We start from the raw sequence: 11,057 nt of genomic DNA, 5'->3' as shown, positions 1-11,057 counted from the left end.
TCAGCAACCTCATGGTCAAGTCGCAGTGTAGTAAATGTCCTTCCGGGTACCGCATCAAATGGTACATCTCCAAAGGTTTGGGTACACCACGCAATGGCACTTCACCCAATGCAGTCACATTTAATTGCTCACGCTCCGAAGTACTCAATGAAAGGTATGTCGAACGTGTCAACAGCACCTGCCCGCCATTAGCAATGCTCTCAGTCCGTGCTGCCATATTCGATGTACGACCGTAGTAGTCATATCCTTTCGTCACTTCATCATGCCGAATATCACACAACCCGGTGTGGATTCCAACACGCACCCGCAGTCCATTCCACAACCGAATGTAAACATCAGGGTCAAGATGGCCAGTGGGTGGAACATAATCCCCATCATCTTCCGCACGCTGCCGCTCAAACTCACGATAAGACGTATCAAACACATCAGTCTTCCAATCATGTTCTAAAAAGCATCGTTGCAGGTCACACGCTAATTGCGTAGCAGCGAAAGGGCTCTTGCATGCAATCATAAAAGAATCTCCAACAGTCTTCACTTCATAGCATCCATACTTGGAAATCAATGTGCGAATTAGGCGGTGATGTGTTGCAACGGCATCAGGCATAAGCTCAGGGTGTGCTGCCCACTGCGCAGTGCTGCTCTCGATGTCAGTGAATATTAGCGTTACGGGGTCTGTCAATTCTTTTGGTGCGTTCTCGTTATCGCGAGTATCCCCACGCATACATTTCCGCATAAGCATTACTATCAGCACAAGTGCTATCAAACACAAAATGGTACCCACAATTGTGCCAATAAATTCTTCCTCAGTCATATTCAATCCATCTTTGTAGTAACGTATTGATGGTGTTGCCACTCCACTAACAGGAGGTACGGAAGGATTCAACACACGAGCCATGGACCACACGGAAATATGTGTCGCACCGTAATTCACAATGCAGTCTTTCGCTGATGACCAGCGGCTATTGGAACAACTGTCCTCAAAGGGTCCATACCACATGTCATCCGCTACAATTACAGACTGACTGAATATAGTGTTGATAAGCTCTTCTGAGTTCACACGCCCCATTTGCAACACAACACTTTCCATTGCACGTGCAGTCGCGTACCCAAGCAGCGCCAGTGGAGTCCATTTACTCTCATTCCCCACGTCCCTGTGAAATTCCTGAACCGTCTCGGATGTCGTATTGTTGTCTGCCCAGTGTGGTAGGCTTGTTGCGAATAGTAACCGCTCGGCAGCTTGCGGATGCTTTTTGAATACCTTCACAAACTCACTGTACAGCAGTGCCACATCGAAGAATAACACAAATACACGCACTCCCCTGTGATTGTCAAGATGCTCAGCGATTTCAGTAATATCAGCTTCAGTTAGACCAATAACGAGAACGAAGCCGCTATGCGGTAACAAACTCTTCACACTTTCACTGTCGGTAACTTCGTCGAAAGCACCCAGCGACCCACCAAGTGCCCAAAAAGTCTTTCGAAGAACAGATTTTATTCCACGTACATCACTACTGCGAACAATTGCATGCACACTCCCCCAGGAATTCGGAACCACAACACGCTCCACCATTACAAAAATCTGCTGCTCAATTGTTGGAGACAAATGCAACACATTCCTTCCGGGGTGTTTCAACCTGGGAGTGAGAGGAATGGGATCAATAAATGTCATATCTGTCATCGACAGTAGCGCATCATCCACAACACCGAACACAGCCGTCACAACACGCTCTTTAACCTCCTCTAACATGTTGTGCTTTGTCGCACTCGATGTCGAATTCAGTTCATGCAAAAAGAAGCGATCACCTTGACCTAATTGGCCCTTTCCAACAACGAGGGAGGCGCCATCGCGATATTCCTCTGTAATCCGCTGCGCCAATGGATTGTCTTCCAGTCGAAACATTATACCATTCAATGGGGCATACAGTTGTAAGAGATTCGTATAGCAGCGTGATGAAGCGAGAGTCACTACACCCTCCTTCACAGGATGTAGATTCCGATCAGTTCCCATCCTCTTCATGTAAACAACATTTCCACCTTGATTACATTTGCATGCAGCTCCACGCTGACCAGCCTTCCCCTCACATTCACCACCAAAATCACCAATCACAAGATCATCGATAACATACCGACGCTGGTTGTACAGAGAGTTAATGTAAGCTGTACGGTTGCACAGTAATTCACGACTTCCCAGTGTACGCCACAAGACCTCGCCCACAATCCATCCGTGCAGCATCAATTCTCCGTCAGTACTGTGCTGGTAAAAGTGACCCTTTTCATAATTGTGACCATTAAGTTTTCCATTTTTTTCCAGGTACTTCCCCATGACAGTCTGAAACTTCCGTACTGCTATGTATTCATTATCATTTGCAAGTGGACTCGGACCCGTCAGTATCACTCTTCGAGAAACAAAATTCTTTACGAGCAGCTCCTCTAGCCAACTGTTTATGATAACATATTGAAGCATAGAAGGAATTAATATATAAGCACCTCTCAATTCATTGCTCCCTAAAAACTTCATCAGGAACTTTCGCGTATCCTCAATTGGCGAACCAAACACAATTACACCTTGTGGCATCGTGGGAGCAAACCTTTTCCATGCGGCCTCAAAATCATCATCAGAAGCCCTTCCATCAGTAGAGCTGTCTAATTCGAAAACACCGCACAATTTACGGCCCATAATCGACATTACCTTAAGTGTCAGCTTATACTCCTTATCGCCATAAAACACACCCTTCAGGTACATAAAACCCAGTCGCTGAAGCCTCAACTGACTCACAGCATAACGAATTAGTGCAAGCACCTGTGCAATAGGCGATGCCGTAAGGAAGTACAGACTCTTTTTCCACACACGCACATCCGAAGATCCAGTAAAGGGAGAAAAGGCAACTACCTTCAACTCTTCAAGTTTCGAGGAAATATTATGAGTTTCCCAATCACCAAAAGGTCCCAGCACAATGGGCAGTTCATTACTATTTCCATCATTTTCTCCCTTTACCTCGCCCTGTAAATATGTGATGTAATCCTCATCACTTCTGGCATGAACATGCTCGACCTCTATGCACACATTTGCCGGCACATTTCTCTTGTCCGATTCTATCGACGCACGTAAACCAGCAATGACGGGTTCATAGATTTTACTTGATATCTTAGAGCTGTACAACAAATTGTGCACTTTCACTGTCACTTTACCACTGCTGTTACACTCCTCAGCACATAAACCAGGAATAAGTAACAGCAGCGGTAACACAACCATGAGGAGATGACTGCAAGCCACTGCAGCGCCAAGTGGAGTAACAAGACGCACGAAGGAAGCCATAACACTGGTGACTTGACTTGATGAATCCGTAAGTCTTAAAGGAGAGAAATGAGAGAATAATAATGATAATAGACAACAATACTGTAAGGGCACGAAAAGGAGCAGAAGAGAGTGCAGTTGAAATTCAATTACACACAAGTGACTGTAACATTACGGCACGTGGTTGCATCCAACGTATCAGAAACATTATAAGGTGACGAAACTCCCCATCGGTTACAAAATGGCATAAGTAATTTCTTACGCTGCGCAGTGGGGAATGCACCAAGTAGTGCTTCAATAAAAGCAGCAACCTGATAAGCGGCATCACTGAGAACTGCACCAATGGAACTCCCATCACTGCAAGAAACACTCGTATCTTCGTCATCAGCAACCTCATGGTTAAGTCGCAGTGTAGTAAATGTCCTTCCGAATGCAATAGCCAGCCTCACATATTTGGCTTGTCAAGTCCTGGAAAGTGATAAAAGAAGGAAAAGATATTAGTAAAAAAGATTTGTGTTAGTAGAGGGAAATAAACAGGAAATTGCACACAAGGGTCAGTTGCTGAAAGCCATCATGGAATACAATGTTGTTATTAAAGTGACGTAAAACCATGCATTAATCAATCAGTAGCCATTCCCCAATCCATCAACGTGGTAGAGTGGTGACGGTATATCGAAACACATATACAGATATATGCACACAAAAAGAAAAAAACAATAAACCATTTCAACATAATAGTAAAGGAAAGCAAAGTGAACAACACTGATATGTTGTACCAACAGCAACATTAGAAGTTAATAATACGATGGCTTATCTGTCCAGCATGGTAACTTATAAATTCCCACCAAAAGAGGATATCAGTGCATTTTGCCTGACACCCACTTACCGGGGGTGGAAAAGAACAACACATATCATAAACTATGGGCCGGAGCATCAGCAGTGATACGCATGCTCCGGTATCACATAATAAAGGAAAAAAACTATTACCCCTCTACGTATTATTACCATAGGTTGGCAAAGTCCTGTAAACAAATTTATCAATTACCAAAAAAAAAAAAACACCCAACATGTGAGGAGGATGCTGTGTATACATAGAAGTGGAAAATATAACCTAAAAAGAATATTATCGAAAACAATAAATCTAAAAAGAAACATGCACAGATCATGTATTGAACCTTATCCAATTATTCTGGCAATAATGGACACATATTGCAATGCTTAGGGGAACATTTGCTGGTATCATCATCATCTGGCCCATTCATCATGTACACAACACTGCAGCTGGATTGAATACAGGTAGAAGTTGAAGCTAAACTACACTCCTCAGAAACAGCATTTAACCGGGACGGGACGTGCTGGAGCGTCTTTCAGAGAATTGTACACTGTCATGAGTATTCTTCGTCCCAAAATCCACAACACGACCAACCTTCGCGGCAAGCAGGCGAGTAACATTACGGCACGTGGTTGCATCCCACGTATCAGAAACATTATAAGGTGACGAAACTCCCCATCGGTTACAAAATGGCATAAGTAATTTCTTACGCTGCGCAGTGGGGAATGCACCAAGTAGTGCTTCAACGCAAGCAACAACCTGTTGAGCGGCATCACTGAGAACTGCACCAATGGAACTCCCATCACTGCAAGAAACACTCGTATCTTCGTCATCAGCAACCTCATGGTCAAGTCGCAGTGTAGTAAATGTCCTTCCGGGTACCGCATTCAATTGGTACATCTCCAAAGGTTTGGGTACACCACGCAATGGCACATCACCCAATGCAGTCACATTTAATTGCTCACGCTCCGAAGTACTCAATGAAAGGTATGTCGAACGTGTCAACAGCACCTGCCCGCCATTAGCAATGCTCTCAGTCCGTGCTGCCATATTCGATGTACGACCGTAGTAGTCATATCCTTTCGTCACTTCATCATGCCGAATATCACACAACCCGGTGTGGATTCCAACACGCACTCGCAGTCCATTCCACAACCGACTGTAAACATCAGGGTCAAGATGGCCAGTGGGTGGAACATAATCCCCATCATCTTCCGCACGCTGCCGCTCAAACTCACGATAAGACGTATCAAACACATCAGTCTTCCAATCATGTTCTAAAAAGCATCGTTGCAGGTCACACGCTAATTGCGCAGCAGCGAAAGGGCTCTTGCATGCAATCATAAAAGAATCTCCAACAGTCTTCACTTCATAGCATCCATACTTGGAAATCAATGTGCGAATTAGGCGGTGATGTGTTGCAACGGCATCAGGCATAAGCTCAGGGTGTGCTGCCCACTGCGCAGTGCTGCTCTCGATGTCAGTGAATATTAGCGTTACGGGGTCTGTCAATTCTTTTGGTGCGTTCTCGTTATCGCGAGTATCCCCACGCATACATTTCCGCATAAGCATTACTATCAGCACAAGTGCTATCAAACACAAAATGGTACCCACAATTGTGCCAATAAATTCTTCCTCAGTCATATTCAATCCATCTTTGTAGTAACGTATTGATGGTGTTGCCACTCCACTAACAGGAGGTACGGAAGGATTCAACACACGAGCCATGGACCACACGGAAATATGTGTCGCACCGTAATTCACAATGCAGTCTTTCGCTGATGACCAGCGGCTATTGGAACAACTGTCCTCAAAGGGTCCATACCACATGTCATCCGCTACAATTACAGACTGACTGAATATAGTGTTGATAAGCTCTTCTGAGTTCACACGCCCCATTTGCAACACAACACTTTCCATTGCACGTGCAGTCGCGTACCCAAGCAGCGCCAGTGGAGTCCATTTACTCTCATTCCCCACGTCCCTGTGAAATTCCTGAACCGTCTCGGATGTCGTATTGTTGTCTGCCCAGTGTGGTAGGCTTGTTGCGAATAGTAACCGCTCGGCAGCTTGCGGATGCTTTTTGAATACCTTCACAAACTCACTGTACAGCAGTGCCACATCGAAGAATAACACAAATACACGCACTCCCCTGTGATTGTCAAGATGCTCAGCGATTTCAGTAATATCAGCTTCAGTTAGACCAATAACGAGAACGAAGCCGCTATGCGGTAACAAACTCTTCACACTTTCACTGTCGGTAACTTCGTCGAAAGCACCCAGCGACCCACCAAGTGCCCAAAAAGTCTTTCGAAGAACAGATTTTATTCCACGTACATCACTACTGCGAACAATTGCATGCACACTCCCCCAGGAATTCGGAACCACAACACGCTCCACCATTACAAAAATCTGCTGCTCAATTGTTGGAGACAAATGCAACACATTCCTTCCGGGGTGTTTCAACCTGGGAGTGAGAGGAATGGGATCAATAAATGTCATATCTGTCATCGACAGTAGCGCATCATCCACAACACCGAACACGGCCGTCACAACACGCTCTTTAACCTCCTCTAACATGTTGTGCTTTGTCGCACTCGATGTCGAATTCAGTTCATGCAAAAAGAAGCGATCACCTTGACCCAATTGGCCCTTTCCAACAACGAGGGAGGCGCCATCGCGATATTCCTCTGCAATCCGCTGCGCCAATGGATTGTCTTCTAGTCGAAACATTATACCATTCAATGGGGCATACAGTTGTAAGAGATTCGTATAGCAGCGTGATGAAGCGAGAGTCACTACACCCTCCTTCACAGGATGTAGATTCCGATCAGTTCCCATCCTCTTCATGTAAACAACATTTCCACCTTGATTACATTTGCATGCAGCTCCACGCTGACCAGCCTTCCCCTCACATTCACCACCAAAATCACCAATCACAAGATCATCGATAACATACCGACGCTGGTTGTACAGAGAGTTAATGTAAGCTGTACGGTTGCACAGTAATTCACGACTTCCCAGTGTACGCCACAAGACCTCGCCCACAATCCATCCGTGCACCATCAATTCTCCGTCAGTACTGTGCTGGTAAAAGTGACCCTTTTCATAATTGTGACCATTAAGTTTTCCATTTTTTTCCAGGTACTTCTCCATATCAGTCTGAAACTTCTGTACCGCTATGTATTCATTATCATTTGCAAGTGGAGTCAGACCCGTCAGTATCACTCTCTCAGGCACAAAATTCTTTACGGCCAACTCCTTCATCCAACTGTTTTTGATAACATATTGAAGCATAGAAGGAATTAATATATAAGCACCTCTCAATTCATTGCTCCCTAAAAACTTCATCAGGAACCTCTTCGTATCCTCAATTGGCGAACCAAACACAATTACACCTTGTGGCATCGTGGGAGCAAACCTTTTCCATGCAGCCTCAAAATCATCATCAGAAGCCCTTCCATCAGTAGAGCTGTCTAATTCGAAAACACCGCACAATTTACGACCCATAATCGACATTACCTTAAGTGTCAGCTTATACTCCTTATCGCCATAAAACACACCCTTCAGGTACATAAAACCCAGTCGCTGAAGCCTCAATTGACTCACAGCATAACGAATTAGTGCAAGCACCTCCGCAACAGGCGATGCCGTAAGGAAGTACAGACTCTTTTTCCACACACGCACATCCGAAGATCCAGTAAAGGGAGAAAAGGCCACTATTTCAAACTTCTCAAGTTCCGAGGTGAGATGGAGAGTAGTCTCATCACCAACAGGTCCCAGCAGAATGGGCAGTTCACTCTTATTTTGTACAGCAGCATCTCCATCAATTTTATTCTTCAAATATGAGACGTAATCTTCATCGCTTCTGGCATGAACATGTTCGACCTCTATGCACACATTTGCCGGCAAATCATCATTATGCGCATGTAGCGAGGCATTGAAACCAGCAATGACGGGTTCATAGATTGCTTTTGATACGTCGGAGCCGTACAACAAATTATACACCCTCACCGTTACACTGCTACTTTTACAGTCTTTATCAGCACATAAACCAGGAATAAGTAACAGCAGCGGTAACACAACCATGAGGAGATGACTGCAAGCCACTGCAGCGCCAAGTGGAGTAACAAGACGCACGAAGGAAGTCATAACACTGGTGACTTGACTTGATGAATTCGTAAGTCTTAAAGGAGAGAAATGAGAGAATAATAATAATGATAACAGACGACAATACTGTAAGGGCACGAAAGGGAGCAGAAGAGAGTGCAGTTGAAATTCAATTACACACAAGTGACTGTAACATTACGGCACGTGGTTGCATCCAACGTATCAGAAACATTATAAGGTGACGAAACTCCCCATCGGTTACAAAATGGCATAAGTAATTTCTTACGCTGCGCAGTGGGGAATGCACCAAGTAGTGCTTCAATAAAAGCAGCAACCTGATAAGCGGCATCACTGAGAACTGCACCAGTGGAACTCCCATCACTGCAAGAAACACTCGTATCTTCGTCATCAGCAACCTCATGGTCAAGTCGCAGTGTAGTAAATGTCCTTCCGAATGCAATAGCCAGCCTCACATATTTGGCTTGTCAAGTCCTGGAAAGTGATAAAAGAAGGAAAAGATATTAGTAAAAAAGATTTGTGTCAGTAGAGGGAAATAAACAGGAAATTGCACACAAGGGTCAGTTGCTGAAAGCCATCATGGAATACAATGTTGTTATTAAAGTGACATAAAACCATGCATTAATCAATCAGTAGCCATTCCCCAATCCATCAACGTGGTAGAGTGGTGACGGTATATCGAAACACATATACAGATATATGCACACAAAAAGAAAAAAACAATAAACCATTTCAATATAATAGTAAAGGAAAGCAAAGTGAACAACAGTGATATGTTGTACCAACAGCAACATTAGACGTTAATAATACGATGGCTTATCTGTCCAGCACGGGAATGCATCGATTTTCATTAATATAGGAGGTCAGTGCATTTTGCCTGACACCCGCTCACCGGAAGTGGGAAACAAGAAAAATAACGCTTCACACAGTGAGAGTATGGAGAAAATAAGTACATCCCCCACTTTATAACAATAAACAAAAAGTGGGTTTGCTTCAGTAAGTACTTTAATCACTAGCTAAGCGGAACACACGAATATGGAAAGCACCCAACATGTGAGGAGGATACTGTGTATACATAGTAATAGAGACAACCTAAAAAGAATATTATCGAAAACATCCAATATCGAACAAGAAACATGCACAGATCTTTCATTGAACCTTATCCAATTATTCTGGCAATAATGGACACATATTTCAATGCTTAGGGGAATATTTGCTGGTATCATCATCATCTGGCACATTCATGTATATAATACTGCAGCTGGATTGAATACAGGAGGAAGTTGAAGGGATGCTTACGAGATCAACAGCGGCAGCTAACCTGGACGGAAAAGTTCCCGAGCGTCTCTCAGAGAATTGTACACTGTCATGAGTATTCTTCGTCCCAAAATCCACAACACGACCAACCTTCGCGGCAAGCAGGCGAGTAACATTACGGCACGTGGTTGCATCCCACGTATCAGAAACATTATAAGGTGACGAAACTCCCCATCGGTTACAAAATGGCATAAGTAATTTCTTACGCTGCGCAGTGGGGAATGCACCAAGTAGTGCTTCAACGCAAGCAACAACCTGTTGAGCGGCATCACTGAGAACTGCACCAATGGAACTCCCATCACTGCAAGAAACACTCGTATCTTCGTCATCAGCAACCTCATGGTCAAGTCGCAGTGTAGTAAATGTCCTTCCGGGTACCGCATTCAATTGGTACATCTCCAAAGGTTTGGGTACACCACGCAATGGCACATCACCCAATGCAGTCACATTTAATTGCTCACGCTCCGAAGTACTCAATGAAAGGTATGTCGAACGTGTCAACAGCACCTGCCCGCCATTAGCAATGCTCTCAGTTCGTGCTGCCATATTCGATGTACGACCGTAGTAGTCATATCCTTTCGTCACTTCATCATGCCGAATATCACACAACCCGGTGTGGATTCCAACACGCACTCGCAGTCCATTCCACAACCGACTGTAAACATCAGGGTCAAGATGGCCAGTGGGTGGAACATAATCCCCATCATCTTCCGCACGCTGCCGCTCAAACTCACGATAAGACGTATCAAACACATCAGTCTTCCAATCATGTTCTAAAAAGCATCGTTGCAGGTCACACGCTAATTGCGCAGCAGCGAAAGGGCTCTTGCATGCAATCATAAAAGAATCTCCAACAGTCTTCACTTCATAGCATCCATACTTGGAAATCAATGTGCGAATTAGGCGGTGATGTGTTGCAACAGCATCAGGCATAAGCTCAGGGTGTGCTGCCCACTGCGCAGTGCTGCTCTCGATGTCAGTGAATATTAGCGTTACGGGGTCTGTCAATTCTTTTGGTGCGTTCTCGTTATCGCGAGTATCCCCACGCATACATTTCCGCATAAGCATTACTATCAGCACAAGTGCTATCAAACACAAAATGGTACCCACAATTGTGCCAATAAATTCTTCCTCAGTCATATTCAATCCATCTTTGTAGTAACGTATTGATGGTGTTGCCACTCCACTAACAGGAGGTACGGAAGGATTCAACACACGAGCCATGGACCACACGGAAATATGTGTCGCACCGTAATTCACAATGCAGTCTTTCGCTGATGACCAGCGGCTATTGGAACAACTGTCCTCAAAGGGTCCATACCACATGTCATCCGCTACAATTACAGACTGACTGAATATAGTGTTGATAAGCTCTTCTGAGTTCACACGCCCCATTTGCAACACAACACTTTCCATTGCACGTGCAGTCGCGTACCCAAGCAGCGCCAGTGGAGTCCATTTACTCTCATTCCCCACGTCCCTGTG

At 44.6% G+C, this 11,057-nt stretch overlaps 3 protein-coding genes across 3 annotated transcripts in view; all 3 read right to left on the bottom strand.

The window, feature by feature from the left end:
- TbgDal_VIII8250 (receptor-type adenylate cyclase GRESAG 4,putative, (fragment)) lies at positions 1-3,316 on the bottom strand (the record flags this gene model as incomplete). Its single annotated transcript, XM_011777856.1, has 1 exon — positions 1-3,316. A coding segment is annotated over one exon (3,316 nt), but the record flags the coding sequence as incomplete, so codon positions are not given.
- Positions 3,317-4,631: 1,315 nt separating this feature from the next.
- TbgDal_VIII8240 (receptor-type adenylate cyclase GRESAG 4,putative) lies at positions 4,632-8,279 on the bottom strand (the record flags this gene model as incomplete). Its single annotated transcript, XM_011777855.1, has 1 exon — positions 4,632-8,279. The coding sequence occupies one exon, from the start codon at positions 8,277-8,279 to the stop codon at positions 4,632-4,634; it is 3,648 nt and encodes a 1,215-aa protein (XP_011776157.1).
- Positions 8,280-9,449: 1,170 nt separating this feature from the next.
- TbgDal_VIII8230 (receptor-type adenylate cyclase, GRESAG) overlaps positions 9,450-11,057 on the bottom strand; it is a gene marked incomplete at both ends in the record, with an annotated part of 4,179 nt that continues 2,571 nt past the window's right edge. Inside the window, one exon of the mRNA XM_011777854.1 lies at positions 9,450-11,057. Within this exon, the coding sequence (XP_011776156.1) occupies positions 9,450-11,057 (1,608 nt within the window).

This window comes from Trypanosoma brucei, chromosome 8 (assembly GCF_000210295.1).
Source record: "Trypanosoma brucei gambiense DAL972 chromosome 8, complete sequence".
NCBI classification, from domain to species: domain Eukaryota; phylum Euglenozoa; class Kinetoplastea; order Trypanosomatida; family Trypanosomatidae; genus Trypanosoma; species Trypanosoma brucei.
This window is presented reverse-complemented; position numbering and strand designations above follow the sequence as displayed.